Below are 22380 nucleotides of genomic sequence, written 5' to 3'. Positions count from 1 at the left end.
GCCAGCCAAGGACAGGGTGGTTTACAACCTTAAGCTCCAGCACAGGAGGATGAAGGAGCCCTTTCTACAGCCCAGGACGAGCTAAAGGTTTTGTTTGACATGTTTACTGTAAAAGGTTTGTAAGAACTTGTGCAAGGTGCCAACCTACCTGCTAGGAGCCTGCAGACAAAGGCAGGAGGTCAGTCCCAAATGCCGGTTTGTCATACTCACAGCAGTGGGACAAGTCAGTTCGGTGATGCACTAACGTACTGCCAAGTCTGCCACCAGCAGTGTGAACACAGGCGTAATAATCACCGTAAAGGACCGGGTGGTTTACTTTTTAAGAAGGTAACCACTACTCCTGCAGTAGGCATCATAGTGCCCACACTCCAGCAGTAGGCATCGTCTCATCTCTCACAGCTGGGGAGCCAAGCAGTATGGGTGTCAACAGTTGTATCAGCAATCATCCACCGCCATACTATAGATCTACCTGTGGAACCTGAGCTCTGGCCAGCCATCTTTGTACCAATGGCTGACCTGCCCCTGTACAAAGGCAAAGGGCAGCGAAAGAGAAATCTGACAGTCAGCAGCAGTTTGGCTGTGAAAAGGAGACCCTAAAGGGGCATTGCACACATTTACTTCAGACAGCCTCCAGCTAGGTCAGCAGTAGTTGATCAGTGGGGATTCCCCCAAGCAGCTCATCGTGGGGCTCACGCTCAGGCAGGGCCAGGTGATATCACTGCAAAGAGACAAGCCAAGAACCACTGCCGCCAACCCCACTAAGGTTACACATCTGGACGGCTCTTCCATCACAAGTCTGGCTGAAAATACCGAAAGAAGAAAAAAAAAAAAAATAACACTGGATGTAGCACTTCATCCAGCCCCCTAGACAAAAAGCTGGCTATCCCAGTGAGTTTTGGTATGGCTCTTGCAGCCCACTGTCTACGGTTCACACCTCATTTTCCTTCCATTGGTGTATTCCTTGATGTAATGTAAGAACATGTACTCAGAGTCCCTTCCCTCTCACTAAAAGCACAAGTTACCATTTCCTAAACAAGATGGATATCCAACACATACTGCACCAGCTAATCCTAAAACACTCCCGGTGTAGACTGCGCCTAGAGCTGAACAAGGCTGCAGCAGAGAGCAGCACCGAAGACGGTTTTGGCTGAATGTTCTGAGAGTAAACAGTACAGATTTGTATAGTCAGCCTCTCCCCAGTTAGTGGCAGAGGGTTGCATGTAGTTACATGACATGATCACGCCTATGGCCAGGACACAGGTCTATGAACACGAGCCACATGGTTGACCAGCGCTGAAGCCATGTTCAGGCATGGAAGCTTCCTTCTTGCAGTAAGTAAATACAAGAGCCTTCACAAAGTAGAAACACATCTGTCTTTAAAAAACACATAAACAGGCAACATTTGGTTTCAAGCTTCAGATTTTTCAATAACAAAACATCCACAGCTTTTTGTCAATAGGCAAGAGGTATTTCCAGGCCGAAGGGGGAAGCAGAAGATAGGGACCCCTAAAAGTACGGCAAGGTTTAGACAGAGGCTTAACTACAAGTGAAGAATGGAAAATATGAGCAGGGATATAGGTTTACCAGAACCTGGCTCTGATGCCCGTGTTGGTCTTATTTTTACATTCATGTGGTCTCTGCCCTGTTAGTGAAGTCAGCGGTGGAGTTTGGGCTGTCAGTAACTGGAACCTTCACTATAATCTAACTAGTGGACTAAGTAGTTAAGGTGCGAGGGGCAGCTCCCTGAATGTGATTAGGTAATGTCCTAGACAGGCTAATAACCAAGAAGAACCTGAGAAAATGCAATTTTGATTCTCAATAATAATGGTTGCTAGAAAATGGTCTGGCATTTGCATTCCCTATCTCAACCTCCTTCTTGTAGCAGTTCGTTAGAAGATTGGCTTTCTTTGTCAGCTTTGTTAGGACCGACAGGAGCCCTCTTAAATGATGCTGAAATTGGTCCACTAGATCACCAGTCTCTTCCTCCGGAGCATCCTTTTCCGGGACAGGGCCGTCCGTCTTTCCATTTTCTCGATGCACCCCCCATTTCATGTCATTTTTTAGAGACTTCAGGAGGAGATAGGAGTCATACAGGTTGTTCTGGCCCAGTAGATCCTTGGACTTGATGGGCTCCTCCTGTTCTTCTTTGGCTGGGGTGATATCCTGTAACATGCTGGGAACCATGATGGTCTCATCCATGATTGTCGTGGCAGTGTTGAATCGATGGATGGCATCTAGGAGGGAATGGCGCTCAGGACTGTACTCTGACACTTCCATGGCGGTCTATTCTGCAAGAATAAAGTTATCTTCAATAAATGCAGTTCTAGTCATTGACATATCAAACTCTTAATACACTTCTTGCATGCACAAATTGGAACACACAAGTCTTTACATTAGCATTATTACAGTTATGTCCCAACTGTATTTAAAGCAACTCTCAAGTTTCCAGACACACTTCTGTCCCCGAGCAAGAGGGGAGGGGTGCAGATAGGTTACCGGTAGTTACTCGGTTGACACTCCAGTCTGCAGGATCCCACCAATCCAAGATAGCCACAGCAATTGTCTAACTACCTTATACACTGCTCTGCTCTGATTGTTCAGTGCTGACCATGTGAGCAGCTCTGGCCAATTAGAGAGCAGATATAGTGCATCGGTGATTGTGTAGGCCATTTTGAATGGACATAAAGGCAACCTCTTACTGGTGGATGGCAGAGAACTGCAGGCAATACGCCCGCTGCCCCCTCTGGTCCTGGTAAATGAGTTTTGACCCCAAACTGGAGGCTCACTTTAAATTCTTTTTATCTTCAAGCAATTAAACCTATCATATCCATTTTAGTATTCAAACCAATTATATCCAGACATCTGTTTTCACAGTCCTATGACCCTGGAAGTGTGCAGCTTTCTCTACAGTTGTCAAAATGGGCAGGGTGCTCAGCCACTTGTCAGAACTCTCCACCTTGCCCCACAAAGCTAGAGAAAAGAGCTTGGACTAGTAGCAGCGAGCAACCCTTCAACGATACAGCAGTGTTCATCCCTGGACTGTGAAGATAAAACATATGGAAGGAAATCTTCTGACTGGATGGCCCCATGCATTTCCTCTTGAGGATTCAGTCACAGCGCCATTTTCAGCAGCGGCTGTTGCACCCCCACACCGCCAGCGTAGTCATAGTGTGTTAAATAATGCTACACGAATGCTCCCTGAATGCAGACACTAGCACTCAGAGCTTCAGCGGAGACCTGCTAGTCAGGACATCCCACCATAGTTTGCATCTTCCCAGCATCATTTGGGAGAAAGTAGAAAAGCGGAATCACCACCAACATTTGATTTTGTCAGTTGATTACAATCTTAACCCCGATAACCGATTTAAGTGTGCCGCCTTGTGCGGTGGATCTTCCCATATACTACATCTGGATTAGAGGATTCTACAGACAGGAAGTCTTACAGCCAAGTAGTTGTAGAGGGGCAGTCTTCCTGCCCACGGTGTCTCCACAAATACAGTTACCTGGCAGCGCCACCGGGTCAAATCTGAGCCCCGCATGGAGTCTGTATGTTGGGTCGTTTCCATCTACACTCCAGGACATACATTGGGAGCCCCAACAGAGCCGGACGACTGCTGCAGAATGCGTTAGATACATCCTGGCAGCATCTGCTAACAATTAGTATCAGAATAGCTGATGAGCCAGAATCTCAACACGCCTGAACCTTCTGTTGGGGTGGGAGATAAGCGGCGGTGAGACGCCAGCTTGTCCTGCTGCTCGGGTCATGAGAGATCACCGGAGGTACGGCCATTTGGTAGAGAGCTATCCTAGTTATTATGGCAGCTGTAGTGCGCTTCCTTAGGATTATCTTCTCTATACACAACATCACAGATCTAGATAGGATTAGGTGTCGGCAGGGCCGCTGCCACAAGACAAACCCTACAATATGCTTCCGCAGCCTTCGGGCTCGTTTCCACCAGCGTCATTCCCCCGCATATTACACGGTGACTGGAGTCAATGAAAGTACATTGTCGTACATCCAGTCGTATCAGCATATACTCACTGCATGTAATGCACGCGGTAAAGATCGCAGCATGTTCTATTTCACCATGTATAACGCATGTACAGCCCTATTGTTTGCACATTCAACGCTATCCATATGCAATACATTGTGTATGTAATGCCACTATGAGGGCGGGGAATTAAAATAAAGTCAAACTGCATAGGACCGTGTGTAAGATACGCTGTCATGCGTAGTGCATAATCATTGCCATGTGTGGCGATAGCGGTAATACGCTGCGTGATCCATGCAGGGTTTTACACAGATGGCCGTGGGAACAAGTTCTTACTCTTTCTTTTCATGTAGAAAAAAAAAATTAAAAATATTCCCATCCGTGCTGCTCTTCTAACTTTAGCTGTAGGTCCATTTCTACTTTACCTCCTTGAACCTTGAAGGGAACCCAGCCCGTTCCCACAGCACAATAAACTGAGTTATGGGACTGTTAGGGGGAAGGGAGCCGGGTGAGGAGTTTATGCTCCCGCCATCCAGCATTGTCACGAAGATCTGACGGTCAGATTCCGGTGCATGCACCCTCATACAACTCTATGGAACACAGGAACCTGAAAAGTGTCAGATATTCACGCCACGCACCCACTTCGCCAGGTGAAAGAGCTGGATGGCAGGAGCTGGCAAGTATATAGAATATTACATATATCCCGGCTGACGTTCACATCCCCTACCAGCACCATAACTTTAAGGCGCTATGTGGACATGACTAGTTCCCGTTAACCAAGCACACAAGATTATGATCAAAGACAGCCCCAGCAAGAAGTCGCCTCCAAGCGCCCACACATACTTCTTCGAGGGTACTTACACATTGTAGACCACCACTGCAGTTTAAGCCAAATCCATTTTTGAAAGGATTCTGTTTTTGCTGGATCTGTCAAAAACTGCAAAACACACCAGACAACTAAAGTGGCATTTTAAAAAAAAAAAAAAACATTGTGGGAAATTGTCCATGAGCAGTATTTCCAACTCAGGTCTTCCTGCAGTTTACCGAGCACACCGTGCTCCCCATACATAGGGGTGCAGTTGTCACGTATGCTTGGCCTTCTTTTGCACCAGGTCCGTCCTGGCTAACATTTCTGATATCATTTATGCCAGTTTTCCATGTGAATTAAGCATAAACCTGTTGGTTTGGGGCAGCTATGCCCCCCCCCCCCAGCAAGACCTGCCCACTTATCAAAAAAGTGCCAGCGCTGCCGTGGAAAGTCGCCACAACTTTTTGGCTCAAAACCCTCTCACACAAGTCTTTTTTTTTTTTTTTTTTTTTTTTTAAACAACAGAAATGGTCATAAAAAGTTTTAGAAATGTGGCTCATTATGTGAAAAGCTACCCCGAGGGTCCGTTCACACGTGGCAGATCTGCATGTGGCACGCATCCCTAAGGGAGCATTTACATAAGAGTGCAATATCTGTCTGAGAAACTTGGATATCGCACTTGAAAACCCATGATTTTTTTTATGTGCGTGTGATGTTTGGCGCAGAAGAAAAAACCTGCATCCCACTGCTGCACTTTATTGTCCATTATTCCTTATGGGAGCAAAATGCATCGCACGCTTGTTAAACACACATGTACATACCAGCACAATGCGATTCTTTTCTGCTCCCATAGAGAAAAATAGGCGACTCTTCGGCAAAATCACCCAGATAAGGACATGCTGCAGTCTGTCTCTCGCATCAGTTCCTACAGCACTGCAACAGAAAATGCACCCACTCTCTTCTTCATGCACCTTGCAATGCACAGAACTCGTGGGAAGAGTCACCCATGTAAGTGCACCCCAAGGGGACATCCATTTGGGGGAAGCGTGCAATGGGAAGGGGGGGGGGGGGGGAGAAATGCCTGCTGTAGAATAGCAGATAGACAGTCTGCAGCAAAGTGGATGAAAGTGGACCTGCGGTGAACATGATAAATCTGCATCATGTTGCTTTATGGACTTACATATGAAGTCTACAAGAAGAGTTCAGGACCCTCCTCAGACCTCTACATTACTTCGGTGCAGTGTAGATTTGTTTTCTGCTGAATTACACTGTGTGAACATCCCCAAAGATTCAGGTGACAAGTACTGCTTCAAGCCCAAATCAGGAGTGGAACCTGCAGAGTAGAATAGGAATATCTGCACATCTTCTACACTTACAAATACTAGTGCAAGTCTACAAGTGTGAGCGAGGAGGAAGCTCCGTGCCAGCGTGTAACATGCAGAAACACCCACGGTGCAGCTGCTGCCCGCAGGGTTGCATCAGTTTGGGCGCTATATAAGTAGCCATCACTTTAGATTTCGCTGAAAGGGGAAGGAAGGAAGGGGGGAAAAAAGCCCCAGGTGAACCCAACGTCCCTTTTAACCATGTTTCACTGGTTTGAGGGTTATTACATCACCATCATTCTCTGCAGTCAGCAACAACTAGTTTTACTTAGTTCCAAGTTTTATATTAGTGGTCTGCATTGCCCACCTACAGCCCAGCAAGCCAGAGCCCTTCCACATTAATGAAGACCCCCAGCTTATAAGAACCTTGTGAAACAGCATGGACAGAAATTGTCACATTTGTATGAGACCATGTATCATAATAAAGCTGTAGAAAAATGCAACTTTGTAACATTGTTTACACTGCAACACTTGATACAAAAAGTTCTAACAAGTAACCATGATGGATAACAGAATAGATCCACCCAAACCATAGAGCTGCACCCATACCATCCCATTGTCTGCTGCACACCCCTCCCTGACAATGGCGCTGCTGGGGATTACCATTAGATGATCATCCTTCCTCTCTGTCTGGGTTCCAGCAGCTGCAGCACAAAGACAAAGTCCTTTCTTAAAAACTTGGCACCTGCAGCTAAGCCAGCCCGACCCCCTCCTCCAGCTGCTGCTGCTCTATTTATGGAGTAAGTCACCCTGCTGCAGCTTACTTCTCTCTAGCTCATCCCCTGTCATTGGCCAGCAGAGCCAAACAACACGCCCTCATCTCTGCACCCTTTCACTGCCAGACAGCAGCTCAGACTACGCTCAGAAGTCCTGAGTCACATTGCAGTGTCCATGCTGTGCCCTGCGGCAATGCGAGGGTTAAAAGCAGGACGTCTGTGAATGCAGATGTTTGGCAATTTGGTTCTGCAAAGCAAAATGAGGCCGTGTTCCCACATGACATCTGAATTGCGATTTTTGATGTGCATAATCACACAGCGTTATTTCCTGCACTCTGTGATTACGTCAGCGAGGGGATCAGACCTGAAGCCCTTGTATTAGAGCAACAGACAGCACTTTACAAGGGTTCTGTTTGTTTCCATGATCTTCGCAGTGTAGAAGAGTGCAGTCTACTGCACTGTCCCATGTGCCAACCTACAGAACCCATGCAGCTGAATGGGCCCATACTGGGATTCCATCAAGTGCTGTCATCAGAAGCTGTGGCGGATCCCCGGATAGACCTCCAGAGTGAACCTTCCCATGATCGCACAGTCAGAAAGCTGCATCCGTGTTACCACCAAACGCCACGATTTGGAGATGCAGTTTTTTGCCGATCGGCAACTATAGTTGAGGCACATGATTTCTATATGCTTCACTTGTGAAAACCGATCAGCAGAAAAATGCATCCCAAAGCTGTGGCGATGTGCTTCCCAATCCGCAGGAAATACATGCATGCGATTTCCTGACAGTATTTTTTGGTGCAAAAACACATAGAAGATATCATAGAAAGGCGGTAAGGCCACGGGTCACATGCCAGGTGGGGGCACAACCTCAGGGTAAGGACACGGGGCTGAGAAAATGGAATTGAAGAACGGACAGGATGTGTGGATGTGAGAAACGGAAAATATACAGAAGGAAAAAACGATCACACAGACCACATACAAATGGCGCACTGAACTGAACTCCGATGAAGGCACGTCTGTTTTTTGCAGATGCAACAAAATGCGTTTTCTAACGCTCTCATGTGAAATCAGCCTTCGGCTGCTGTCACACGTGGAGGACAGTCATGATCAGACTTGCGTCTGAATTCTGGCATCAAAACATAGCAATTTTGGTGCAAGTAAGGTTTTTTGTTAAAATGTGTCACTTATTGCAAATTTCTGCCACATAAACTGTATTTTTTATTGGGAAAATAGGTGGGGCATAGCAGAAGGGGCAGATGCTCTCGCAGCCCGGAGTATTTCCCATAATTTCAGTTTGAACTCAGATCTGAGCCTTCGCTTGTAAAATTGCAGCTGTTATGTCACAATTATCAAAAATGCAGAAGAAAAGGGAACTAAAAATACTCATGTACATTAGAAGATGTTATCACACGGGACGGAATATTCTACAGCGCGGGATACGCCCTCCTGCACAATACTCAACACCTAAATCTGCTTCCTGGCCGTTTTATGGCCGCCTGCAGACGAGCGGGTCGGATCCGGCAGTGAGAATTCTCGCCGCGGGACCCGACCCGAGAGCCTGCAGGGACGAGCGCGTACTCACCCGCGCCTGGCGGCCCCGGCTCTTTCATGTGCCGGCTGCCGCGCAGCCGGCGCATGCGCAGACCGGAGCCGGCGGCCAGGTGAGTGCGTGCCCCGCACAAAAATAGGACATGCCGCAGTTTGTTTGCCGCGCGAGATTTCGCGCGGCCAAACTGCGGCCGTCTGCATAGGAGTGCGTATTGTAATGCACTCCTATGCAAACTTTCAGTGGCGGAAATCCCGCGAGAAATACCGCCGCGGGATTTCCGCCCATGTGCAGGCTATGGTCGCCTTCACACGGGCGGAAATCCCGCAGCGGTATATATATATATATATATATATATATATATATATATATATATATATATATATATATATATAATTACATTCAATGATAGAATACCCTTAAAGGGGTTACCCAGTGGTTTCCATTTCTTACTGGAATGCACAGAGTCAGACCTGCCACTTCTGCTTGCGTTCCAATAAGAGGTCATGTTGTATCACAGCCTTCGTTGTCATTGCCATCATAGAAGTCTGATGGTCTGTCGCCTCATTTAAATAATTAGACAAGGCCCTCTTTCCATCATTGTGTTGGCGTAATACAGCGAGCTTGCAGGATGCTACATGCCAGTATATTTGTCTTAAATGCTAAATTTCTGTGTAAAGGCCCATTTACACACAACGATTATCGCTCAAAATTCATTCAAACAATGTCTTTTGAGCGATATGTTACGTGTAAATGCTACCATTGTTAGCTTTTCAGACAAACAATGATTTTTAGTGCAGCATGAAAGCCATTGTTCGGCTGGCCAGCTGATAGCAGGGACCGCACGCTGTGATTCTCCGCGGGAGTGCTGATAACATTGTTTTCAGCTGCTGGCCCACTGGAGAACAATGGAGATGCATGCAGATAACAGACCACCTGCTGTTATGTGCATACAGCTAAGGGAGCTTCATTTACATACAAATTAAACTAATAAGCTACTAATAGACATTAGTGCCCATTAGTAGTTTATGCAAAATAATCATTCAAAACTGTCACACAAACTGTCTTTTGAGCGCTCATGTTTGCGTGTAAATGGGGTTTAGTCTGTGAGCTGTGATTGCTGTCCTTCACTATCAGAGGCCTCATATCTTGGGAGATACGGAGTGTTTATGTGACAAGACAATGAGGGCAATCCGGGATAGTGATAGAAGGATAGGACACCCAGTGCTCTGGTTACCTGGATTAGGAGGGGAGTGCTGCTGCTATCACACAAGTGCTAACAATTGTCAGGCTGAATGTGCAAGTGCAGGAACAACTCAAATATTAAAGGGGTTTGTCAGTAAACTATATACCCCCCAAATCATTGGTGACAGTGAGGGAATTTATAGTAAAAACCATGCCTACTCCCCGCTCTGCTCCCGGACCTCCGGTCTTCTTTCAGCTGCCGCAGTCTACCTGCATGCTCGTTGCAGCAATAGGATGGATGTCGTCAGTGACGTCCTATAGACCTACCAGGGTCTTCCACATTAGAAGCCCACATGACAGGTTTACAGGATGTCACCTTGTGAGAATCCCCAGTGACGTCCCCTGTCAGATGCTATCGAGCCAAAACAGCGTGCCAGCACCACTGCGAGAATACTGATTTTATATATTGTTGTTCAGCACAAAACTATATAAAAGAATCGAGCTGGAGATCGCTTTTACTGCTATAACACGAGCATTAACAGCGCCCAGGTAATAGCAGCCTTACGTCAATTTCACACAGTGCGTAATCACTGCAGGCATTTTGTAGCGGAAAACCCACAGCAATTACACTGCAAATCCTCAGCTGCCAAATCGGCCCCTAAATGCCAAATCGCTGAGGGATATAACTTGTATTTCCAGGGTTTAATTCCGCAGCATAAATCTGCAGTGTAAATCTAATTTATCAAAAAACACTGCAGATTCGTCGCAGCAAATTACCACAACGTGAAGATTTCTGAACTCTCTTCCACATGGCTTGTACTCTAGGCAGCGATTCCGGCAACAAAAATTCAACAGCATTTCTGCCTTGTATGAAGACGGCCTAAGGCCACTTTCATACGGTTGTGAAAATCGCAGGAGATTTGTGCATTGCGAGGCGCACAAATATCGCATTAATGTGAACCCCATTCTTTTGAATAGCGTCATATACATGTCATGCTCTAACTTTTCGTGTTCCTCAGAACGCGCATTGCATTACGTGTGATGTCCACGCGAGTGCGATGTGAGACTTCCAACTGAAAACAATAGGAAACACTTGCTGATTCTCCCAGAGGATCACTACTTTGCCTTAAGTGATGGGAAGCATTTTTAAAGAAAACCGGCTCACATCCGCGGGTATATTGCGCTCGCTCGTGTGCAGGAAGCCTCAAGGAGCCCCAGCGATGCAGCTACTAAGAAGCATGACGCCGACAATGATCTTGCTGTGCTGCCACTGGACAGCGCTGTCAGCAGTACTTTCTGAGAAGGTTTTGTACTGATGTGGGCAAATACTTTAATTCCGTAGGTAATTGAGAATTCTTAATCGGGATATATTGCTACAGTATTTGATAGAAACGTTATGTAATAATCTTTGAAATTTTACAGGTAAACTTGTCTTGAGCCAAAAAGAGAGACTTTTTTTTGTTGTTGATGCCTCAACAAAAAAAAGCCAGGTACTGTTTTAACGCTGGATCATTATTGAGGATCCAGATGGTCATACTGTGGGAAAAATAATTTTTGAATGGGCCCCATAGCTTGCGTGAGACCCGAGGTTCCACCCTGACTCACTGCTATCGTGTTTCATGTTGCGTGGTTTACTTCTACACCTCACAGGTGGGAATTGTGATTTTATGGATGTCTAAAAGCATATTTGTAGATGTGAATTTTGGAAATTAAAAGTTACAGTGGATTATAGCTTGACCTGTGCTTATTGTGGCAAGTTGGGGTTACTTGCCCGGGATCTCTTGCTTTCTTTCCCCTGCCCAGGCATGGCAGCACCACAATGATGTCCAGAAACGGAGTAAAGTCCAAATGCTGGTTCCTCCAGCGTTTATTTCAGCATAGCAACGTATTCAGTAAACATACAGTCCAGCATATCATATGCAACTTCACACTGTTATGCATCACAGCGCACACAGCAACGCATACCGCTTCTTCCAGCAGACCTTCCAGGAAGGTGACTTCGCCCCAACAGGCGATAAACGAGAGGCCAACTACCCCCTGTCCACTCCGTGCTTCCAGATCCCTCACAGACGAGCACCAGGTCTACATAGACCTCAGGCCCCACAGACCTCAGTGAAGGAGGGGAAATTTAATCTGTGTAACGGCACCCTTGCAGGTGCAGCTTAACTAAACCCAACACAGTGACTGCGCTCAGAGGCCCCCTACAGGCCACTCTTGCTACTGCACTATCACATTATGTAATCAAACGCAGAGGACGGCTTACATTAAAAAGGGGAGAATTGTAGTGACCCAAAGTTGTTACTATATAAGTATTATATATAGTTTTATCATATGGCTATGTTTACTATAAGAAAAGTATTAAAATGGAGTTAGTGATTGGAGGACCAACAAGTCTAAACCAGAGGGTAGACTAGACGTCTGTCTAGCCCCTGAGCCCTATGCGCATGGGAGGACCCAGAGTCCATAAAGTATAGCCAGAGACAGTTCCATCCCTGAGTCTGAGAGAAGTGGAGGAAAGGTGCCCGATATGACAGAAGGCAGTATCTTCAGTCACCAAACTCTGGATTTGGATGTACAGAAAATGGACTGTATTGGATGTTGCCTTGTTTTCCTGGAATTGTTAATAAAAGTGAGTTTTCCTGTTTTCCCCTCCCCCAACTCCTGGAGCTCCTCCCATGAGGAGACATCTGCACTACATAACATACTATACAGCCCTCAAGGAACAGGGACCACCACTATCCATAAGCTTTGTAGCATGAACCGGTGGGAATGCAACCACCAAGCTGCCCCTTGCTCCGACCCACTACAAACTGGCGTCAGCAACTACAACCACAAACATCCACCATTACTCTTGTAGTGTAGCAGAAGGAAGTCAGAGTACATAGCCACTGTGAACCTAAGCTGATTTCCAACCACCGCTCGCTACACATGCTTTCAATCCCAGACTACTTACTGATGCGCTCACTCTTTAAACCCCTATACACATTAGGGAAAAGTAGTCCAAACCCGTCAATCTCAGAGGGAATAGCCTGCATTGTATGTGTGTGGCACCGCATACTCGGATGCATCTCTAGAAGTTGGAAGACTTTATATTTTTGGATTCTTTCTACTTTTCATTTCTTAGTATTTTTTACTATCCTGGTTAGATATGTCATTGCTAGTTTCCCTTAGGCCTGCGGCATCCTTGAGGACGCCCTTGTTAATCCACAGACCGCACATAGCCCCCAAGTAGGCTATATATGGGGACATTCTTCCACCTGGCCCACATGAAATAACTCACAGACGATGCCAGATGTATGCCAGACAGCACACGGACGGGCATCTATGTGTTGTCTGATGTGAGGTGCGCCCAATCCTCTCTATAATGAGGTCAAAGGGCCATTAGATATCGTAGGAGAAAGATCCCATAATATCTAATGGCCCTTTGACCTCATTCTAAGCACGGACACTTTACTTTAGGCGCTCTTGCACTTTAATGGGATTGTCCTTTATATCCACATTTGTTTTCATTATAGCAGTGGTTGTAATATTAATAATTTATTATTGATGATTTCCTGTATTCCCTCCGTCGCTGTATGGCCCCCATTATTAGTATACACGTTGCTGCCTTGTTGGGGACCGGTAGTTGCTGGGATTGGTTTCACAATATTCTTTATTGTTTTCTTATATTTTAAGTGGTTTTATTTCAGTGTTCTTTGCTTTTTCTACAGTAAATTTGGTCATTTATTATATGTTTTTGTCTGCAGATTCATGATGTATCTTTTTTCCTTTCTTATGTCTACCTTTGGGTCTGATCCATGCGCAGCACCCCAACTTGGTAGTCATTGCAGCTCCTTCCTTTCTTCTTGCCTCGCTGTATTCTTCCTATACTCTGCAAAAGGAATGGCGACCGCTGGCCAGTTCTATGCACTAAGACCCCACAGCCAGAAGAATTACATGTTACGGTAAGCATGAGCATATATTCTTCAGAGACCTACCTCGTGTTCTGGAGTCGCACCGCTGATGGTACACGGTACAGTTGCACATGGTAGTTTTTATATGCAAAATAGTGAAATATGTGCAAGTTTTGCTTAGCTATGTTTTTGATGAATTGTTCCCCCTCGTTTAGCAGCCGCCTGGCATAGAGCAGACCAACAGTGAGCGACTGACTGCATCTGCCCATAGCAGGAAGTCTTCTAGGGGAAGTATGTAGGAAGCCTCGCAGCCGCGTCCTGAAGTCTACGACACATGCGAACTGCAGACATACAATGAGTAACGCCGACACAACTCCACAGTCTGCGCTGCAGCAGCATCCGGCAGCTTAGAGAAGGTTCTGCACAACAACCAATCTGGTTGCCGCAATTATTTTCCAAGAACCTCTGAAATATGAGACATAGAACCCAATTGTTACGGACGACTGCTGCGCTCCTTCCTTTTTTTTTTTTTTTTTAACTTGTTTTATTGAAAAATAACACAATAAAACTGCAGCATAAACATAATCCAGACGAGTCGGTGCAAAGTTCACCTACATAATGATTCGTGGAGAAGCATAAAAATAATATGAATCTAAGAGTTTACAGCAATCACAATCAGAGGTTTTCATATCAAAACCAACATTAATAATAACATGCAGTTTAATTTGATATAATTAGAGTGGTTTCACATCTGCGTTGGGGATTCAATTTGGGGAGCAGGAAAGGGGAATCCCCGCGGCCAAACGGCTTCGCCTCTGTATGGAACTGAACAGTGTCAGGCAGACCCTGTTGAATATAATGGGGTCCAGCCGCTTTCTGCCCAGCTGCCCGGCTTTTGGGCGAAATACAGATTCCTGCATGCTGCACTTTTTCTTCCGGTATGTTGAGTCAGATATGTGACCAAACCTCTGACTGCTGGTTCTGACGCACATGTGAAACCGCCTTTAGTCTGTCTGGGAGCTGCCGGGGGCTGTAATAAGTCCATTAAACACTGGCATGCATTCTGCATATAGCTAGTGTCCGGGTTGGGGGATGGGGAGTTATACCAAGTATCTCATATCTTATGGAATTTCTCAGGGCATTTCCTATTCTTATATATGGAAGTATTGCATTAACCAACCTAGTAGAGTGTAGGCGGTCGCTCATCCATCTCATTGCAGTAGCTTTACGAGCCATAAAAAGAAAATGTTAGTATGATATTGCCGCTGTTGTTCATCCAGCAATCCTAACAGACAGACCTCTGGTGTCGCCAATCTAAGACCAAGGAGCTCAGAGACCCCCACCCTGAATCGCAGGGCAACTGCATAATAGATGGATAACATTTGTCGATTAGTAAATGCAAAATCGCTCACCCATTCTTGTCTGTGCTGCTCCCATTTTATGCTGGGCTTGGGATTCCACCAGAACAGTTCCTCCATTCAGTCCACTACAGCCATGTATCTGAAGTAAGTTTGAGATACTACTGTTCTTGAAGTGGATATATCCGAAAGCCTTTATTATAAGAAGTGTGACATGAAAGGTCAGATACTACACAGGACACTTTTCGACTGTGTAGAAAAGAGTCTTGCTCACAGTAGTATCTTAAACTTACTTCGGATAACATTTGTGTTGGGTGTAGAACATGGATAACGTGGTGGAGTGGACTGGGGCGACTCTTAACCTTTAAACCTGCTCCCTTTGGACAAATACACGGAAACCACTTATAGTTATTAAAACTTAATTTTATTGAATAACATACCTTTATCTTCATGCTGGCATAAACTATGTGGGTAGGCTACAGCTTTATTTATTATAACATTACCTGATTTCCTTCTTCCCATGCCTACCAAACTACTTATTAATTCATTAACATTTAACTTCTGTCAAGGTGTGAGAAAGCCCATGATGGCCTGTCCACACCCTCAATTCCCCAGCTGGCATGGAAAGACTACTGTAACCGCCAACCGCTGTGACAACTTAACCAATCTATCCCTCTAACCAATAACCAAATCTCCTCTCCCCTCAGCTCAGAGGGCAGGAGGGTGGGCGTCTTCTCTCTTCTTTCTTCCTCGTGGAGTGACCGTACCTCCTCTTCCTCTCTACTCTTTCCTGTCCTAACTCCTCCTACCTCCTCCGGTCGCTTCTCAGCCCCTAACTGTCCTTGCCCCGCCCCCCAGTCCCTCACTCCTTTGCTAATCGCTTTGTAGCTATCTAGACTGGGGCGACTCTTAACCTTTAAACCTGCTCCCTTTGGACAAATACACGGAAACCACTTATAGTTATTAAAACTTAATTTTATTGAATAACATACCTTTATCTTCATGCTGGCATAAACTATGTGGGTAGGCCACAGCTTTATTTATTATAACATTAACTGATTTCCTTCTTCCCATGCCTACCAAACTACTTATTAAAGAAGTTGTCCCGCGCCGAAACGTTTTTTTTTTTTTTCAATAGCCCCCCCGTTCGGCGCGAGACAAACCCGATGCATGTGTTGAAAAAAAAAAACCGATAGTACTTACCCGAATCCCCGCGCTCCGGTGACTTCTTACTTACCTTGCGAAGATGGCCGCCGGGATCTTCACCCTCGGTGGACCGCAGGTCTTCTGTGCGGTCCATTGCCGATTCCAACCTCCTGATTGGCTGGAATCGGCACACGTGACGGGGCGGAGCTACGAGGAGCGCTCTCCAGCACAAGCAGCCCCATTCAACACGGAGAAGACCAGACTGCGCAAGCGCATCTAATCGGGCGATTAGACGCTGAAAATTAGACGGCACCATGGAGACGGGGACGCTAGCAACGGAACAGGTAAGTGAATAACTTCTGTATGGCTCATAATTAATGCACAATGTACATTACAAAGTGCATTAATATGGCCATACAGAAGTGTATACCTCAACTTTGTTTCGCGGGACAACCCCTTTAATTCATTAACATTTAACTTCTGTCAAGGCGTGAGAAAGCCCATGATGGCCTGTCCACGCACTCAATTCCCCAGCTGGCATGGAAAGACCACTGTAACCGCCACAAAGGATGCAGCCTACCTACGCTGCACTCCGCCCCCCACATGCCAGCGACAAAGCCGCCTCGACCCCGTCCTGCAGCCCCGATAGGAATGTGTCCATTCCTATATCGCTCAAATGAACTCCGTCCTTCCTCCACATACCTGGCACCTTCTTCTCCAACTCCCAATGCCTAATGGCTACCCCGCCTATTGATTTGACGAATTTTGAAATTTTAAAATTTATACACTTCCTAACCCTGTCAATGGCTTCTACATCTCTCGCCTCCCTCCAAACTCTCCTGGCGACTATGTCTGACCGTACTATAATGGTCTTCTCGAAGAACTTTCTAAACCGCAACATGTCTTCTTTCATCAGAGCAACCAGTTCCGCGACTTTTACTCTCCCTAAGTCGTTTCCTCCAGCATGGATAACTAGAATCACCTTTCCTTGTGACCACCTGCTGACACACAACATCTCGTGAAGCAGCCTGGCCCATTGCAGTCCTCTTATACCATGCCATTTTACTTGGACCTCCTTCAAACCCAGGTTCCTGCAAATAGGCCTGGTCCCGGCTCTTTTCTCAGCCCAGTGTATAAAAGAGTGTCCCACCACCCATACTGTCCATTCTGAACCTGCAAAACAAAGCACAACACCAACAACCAACAGTTAACTTGATTAAACCTTTTATAATACCCGCAGATCAGGTCGGACATACGACTTGTACGCCTCCGACCTCCAGCGGCCTACCCGCTTCACTTCCTCTACCCTCAAGCAAAAGCCGATGTCGCTGCGCCGATCCTGAAGGAATGTGTGCCAAACTCGCTTGGCTCAAAACCTAACCTCCGAAGGCATGCACGCATGACCGCCCCGAATTGAAACTTTGTTAACGGGGAACCGGAAGAGTGCACCAGCAGCTGTCCCGTACCACTGTGTCTCGCCACGAACTGTTTTAATAAAAAACCGGGCACGCATCTGAGCCCAATGCTGCAATGCGCAACCACTCGCCTGCGCCATACACGTCTGTCTTGGACTTACGAATACGTAATTTTATGTCCTCCTTACCGCACAAAACATCCGCAAACAGCAATCCCCCCAGCTTCCTTCTGCTTGGGGACACTAGTTCACCCAGTCTTAAAGCCGCGAAAAATGCTAACGAGAACGCTACCCGAAAAAGCAACACCTCTCCTTCTCCTTTGCAAATCGACTCCAAAACGGTCAACATTTCCTTCAACAGTTCAAAAGTTATCGTCCGTCTGTCGTATCCTGACGACTTCTCCTGCTTCCAACCTTTTATGATCTGTCCAAAGACAAATTCTTTTGTAACGTCACGACGCCCGTGCAGGCGCAACAAAAAGGCGATAGCCGATAAATGCTTGCGCGCCGCATCTGCCGACGCGCCTTGCCTCGCAGCTCTGCTAACATATCTAGCGTCACTGCACTTGCTTGCGCTTCTGCGGGGACATAACCCCCCGCGGTAGCCATCCATGCTCTCCATATCGCATTATATCGTTTCCACGTCGATTCCGCAACCGAATTGCAAATCAGAGTTAGGAGCTCTCTTCTATGATTTCCCATAAAAAGGACGGGCAACATACCCCTCTGACATCCGCTGTCGGGTGAAGTTCCCTGAATCTCTCCATCTGGGAACGAGAAAGAGCGTCAGCCATGTTATTTGTTATTCCGGGTACATGTTTTGACTTCAGCTTGATGTTATTTTGCAAGCATTTCAAAACCAAATGGCGTAACACAGCCAAAACCAAAGGAGATCTGGATGATTGTTTGTTCACCGCCGTCACCACTGCTTGGTTATCCGACCAGAAGCAGATGCTCTTGTTTTCCAAAACCGAACCCCAGATCTCCATCGCCACCATCAATGGCAAAATTTCCAAAAGGGTTATGTTTTTAACCCACCGTCTTATGACCCAATTTACCGGCCATGGTGCATTGCACCAACTGTTCCCCATAATCACACCGAAGCCCCAGGAACCCGTCGCATCGGCAAAAATGCCAAGCTCCTCGTTTGTGATCTCCGCTGCCTGACAAATGATCTGTCCGTTGAATGCCCGTAGGAAGACTTGCCATACATGTAAGTCCGCCCACATACCCTTTGTCACCCTGACAAAGTGATGATGCTCCATGACTCCCGCCATTGCCAGCAACAGTCGCCTCGCAAATGGGCGGCCCATTGGAATGACCCAACACGCGAAATTTAACAAGCCTAAAAGGACTTGTAGCTGGTGCAGTGTAACTTTCTTAGAGCTGCCAACCAGCTTAACCTCTTGACGTAGACGCGCGATTTTGTCTTCTGGTAAACGGAAAACCATCTCCTTCGTATCAATTTCGATACCCAAAAACGTTAAACATGTGACTGGCCCGATGTTTTTTTCGCGTGACAGCGGCACTCCCGCTTTACCCATCAGTTCTTAAAAAGGAGTAAAGCAAGAACCTGCATACGTCCGAATCTGCAGGCCCAACGAAAAGAAAATCGTCCAGATAGTGTAATACCGATCGCATGCCCGTCTCGTATCGTAGCATCCAATCCAGGAAGGAACTGAACACTTCGAAGTAATAACACGAGATGGAACAACCCATCGGTAAGCACATATCAACGAAATACAAGCCGTCTAAGCGGCAACCCAATAGGTGAAAGCAGTCTTAGTGCACCGGCAGTAGCCGGAAAGCTGACTCGATGTCAGCCTTCGCCAATAGCGCACCGCTACCTGCCTGACGGACAAGGCAGACCGCCCTATCGAAAGAAGTATACGACACGGCTGTTTGTTCCTTAGAGATGCCGTCATTAACCGATTCACCCGCCGGATAGGATAAGTGATGGATGAGCCAGAACTTGCCCAATTCCTTCTTCGGTACCAAGCCCAACGGAGAAACTCGCAAGTTCTCGAATGGCGGCTCCCTAAAGGGCCCTGCCATGCGACCTAATTCCACGTCTTTCAGCAGCTTCTCCATCACTAAATCCTTGTTTTCGTAAGCCGATTTTAAATTGCGACTAAGCGACAACGCAGAACTTGACGTATGAGGAATTACAAACCCTGAAGCGAAACCTGCCTTAAGCAGGCTTGCTTCCCGTTTCCTGTGGTACTTGCCGAACCACCCCTCCAGGAACTGGGCGTTCACTGGAGTTGCCCCGGGCGCGGGTGTGCCAGGAGGTGCATTTTGCCTCTGTCGACGGAAGCACCGTATCGCTGCGTGCGACCCGCCGCAAAAGGAACATTCGTGCCAGAATTTGCAAGCGGCAAGAAACCGGCAGTGGCCTTCATTGAATGACCAACAGGACCCCGAGGGCTTGTGTGCCACGGGTGCCTGCTGCCCATTTCCGGCTCCCGTGGTACTACTCTGAAACGGCGACTTAGTCGTTTTTTGAGCCAGAATCACCTGAATCCAGGCATCCGTCGCCTTAGTCGCCCAACTTGCGTGTTTAATACCTGAAATGCGACGACGAAAATCCTCGTCGTAGCGCCACCAAGCTGAACCACCGTGCAGCTTGTAGGCGCTGTGAATCGTGTTAAAGGGGTTGTCCCGCGAAAGAAAGTGGGGTTCAGCACTTCTGTATGGCCATATTAATGCACTTTGTAATATACATCGTGCATTAAATATGAGCCAAACAGAAGTTATTCACTTACCTGCTCCGTTGCTAGCATCCCCGCCGCCATGGTGCCGTCTAATTTCAGCGTCTAATCGCCCGATTAGACGCGCTTGCGCAGTCCGGTCTTCTCCCTGGTGAATGGGGCCGCTCGTGCCGGAGAGCTGGTCCTCGTAGCTCCGCCCTGTCACGTGTGCCGATTCCAGCCAATCAGGAGGCTGGAATCGGCAATGGACCGCACAGAGCCCACGGTGCACCATGGGAGAAGACCCGCGGTGCATCGTGGGTGAAGATCCCGGCGGCCATCTTGCTAAGGTAAGAAAGAAGTCGCCGCAGAGCGGGGATTCGGGTAAGTACTAAACTGTTTTTTTTTTTTAACCCATCCCTTGTGTTTGTCTCGCGCCGAACGGGGGGCCTATTGAAAAAAAAACAAAAAATGTTTCGGCGCGGGACAACCCCTTTAATGTAAACCAGCAACCCCGGACCTTTACGCGGCTGATGCTGGCTTATCACGTGGGCCAAGGTCAACATGGCTTGCAGCCAGTTACTAAAAGTTTTAGCTATTTTCGGCTTCTTATCGACTCCCTGTTCCGAAAAACACTCCTTGTCGACTGCCACATGCTCCACCGATAGGAGCGACCAGATATCCACGTATACACCATTCTTTATTTTTTCCACCGTATCCTCTGCGAGGCCCACACCCAGGGGGGCAACGCCACAAAATAGTGAATCCGAAAACCGTAAGCCATCCTTCACCGACTCTTTGTTTTCCCGCTCGCCACCGTTGGCGAGTACCCGGGAGCGTGAGTCACATTACCAACCACGGGCGATTCTCGGCCCGGACAACCATAGGACACTGATGGCCCTTTACTTTTTTCAAAATCATTCACCAGCGCTCTAAGCGCTACCATAAAGTTATCCATATTCCCGGGCGACGTGTCGCCCCAAACTCTAGGACATAAAGACTCACCCTCCAATTCGTCCTCCGGCCTCGCCGAGGGAAAAGACGGGTCACTCTGAATCGTCTGACGTCGCGCCGGACTCGCCGCCGCATGTCGTGCCATGTCCCTATTGCGGGAGACACCACGGGGCAACGGGCTAACGCCGTATGAAGCTCTGGTGGCCGTGACCGGTTCGCGCTGCCTACTTTCGCGGACGGCCTGCCTATTATCTGTGGAGGAAGCCGGTGAAGATGGTAAATAATACCGCGTAGCCCAAGTCGCTGCCACTTGGCTGCTACGCCTCCTGCTCCTGTGCACCGCTCCGGCACGCCTACGACGGCCGTGAATGGGCCTCACCTCATGGCCGGCGCAATCCTCACCTGACGCTGCTGATGCAGAGCTGTCCTGTCTAAACTGGCTGCGCCGTCCTTTGCCCGCTGAAATATCCTCCCCCTGCCTGGGCTCTAGTCCTCTTACTGTCCTACTGCTAGACCCATGACTACAGGGGGTGTAGCTTTCCCTTACCCCCCTTATGGGCCTCCGGCCGACCTGCACGCGCTGATTTACCACGTGCTCTCTATGCCGTCTTGCGGAGGCCCCAAAATGCTCCGATGTAGTGGCCCTTCCCTCCGAGCCTGAGCCCTGGGATGAATTAGAGGCCATAGTAAATTCGTCTCCCATACCTCTCTCCCCCCCCCCCGCGCCTCTCCCCCCTCCCCTTCCCCCCCCGCTCCCTTCTGTTTTCCCGCCTCCAGCCTAGCTACCCTATCCGCTCCCCTCCTAGCTCTTTTTCTCGCTTGCCCCCTCTCATGGACGCTGCTGCCGCCCACGCTGCTGCAGGACTCACTCGCGCAACTTTCGCTTGAAGATTGCCACGCAAGAGTCCCGGTGCTGGAACTACTTCCGGCCCACGGATCCATCCGCCCTCTGCCGTAACGGCGCGAGGGCCGTTCAGCGTCTCCCACTCTCATCTGGCGGACAGCCACGGGGCAGCCCGTTCCCATGCTGGACTTACCCTTCCCGACAGGCTCAGTTCCGCTCCTGGTAAGCACCACGTTGTTACCCAAATTCGCTCCGGCGCCGCTTCCGGAAGCGCCCTGGCGGTTTCCCGCCGTTACGCGCTGCGACCGCGCACCGTCGCCGCCATTCGTTCTCGCCGCTCTCGGGCTCGCATTCCGGCCCCCCCTCTTCGCGGCTGGACTCGGGCTCAGCCTGGCGGGGGGAAATCTTCTCCCTTGGGGCCTTCTGCGGGGCTCACTACTCACCACTTG

General features: G+C 47.9%; 1 protein-coding gene across 3 annotated transcripts; it reads right to left on the bottom strand.

The window, feature by feature from the left end:
• Nucleotides 1-1354: 1354 nt before the first annotated feature.
• Nucleotides 1355-13735, bottom strand: LOC136580661 (mid1-interacting protein 1-B-like). 3 transcript variants are annotated; one of them, XM_066581417.1, is made up of 2 exons: nt 13610-13735; nt 1355-2288 (listed from the first exon to the last, which is right to left on the bottom strand). In XM_066581417.1, exon 2 carries the CDS (start codon nt 2275-2277, stop codon nt 1816-1818), a length of 462 nt encoding a protein of 153 aa, XP_066437514.1. In that variant the 5' UTR covers nt 2278-2288; nt 13610-13735; the 3' UTR covers nt 1355-1815. The 3 variants fall into 3 exon arrangements, with proteins under 3 accessions (XP_066437514.1, XP_066437513.1, XP_066437515.1); XM_066581416.1 differs by lacking the exon at nt 13610-13735 and adding an exon at nt 6786-6936; XM_066581418.1 differs by lacking the exon at nt 13610-13735 and adding an exon at nt 4854-4910.
• Between the last annotated feature and the right edge of the window lie 8645 nt (nt 13736-22380).

The sequence above is a fragment of the Eleutherodactylus coqui genome, chromosome 10 (assembly GCF_035609145.1).
Source record: "Eleutherodactylus coqui strain aEleCoq1 chromosome 10, aEleCoq1.hap1, whole genome shotgun sequence".
NCBI classification, from domain to species: Eukaryota; Metazoa; Chordata; class Amphibia; order Anura; family Eleutherodactylidae; genus Eleutherodactylus; species Eleutherodactylus coqui.
The sequence above is the reverse complement of the archived record's forward strand: the minus strand, read 5'-3'. Positions and strand labels throughout refer to the sequence as shown.

Bases quoted from the DNA above. Each gene is read 5' to 3' on its own strand.
- LOC136580661 (XM_066581417.1), bottom strand. From the start codon at position 2,277: ATGGAAGTGTCAGAGTACAGTCCTGAGCGCCATTCCCTCCTAGATGCC.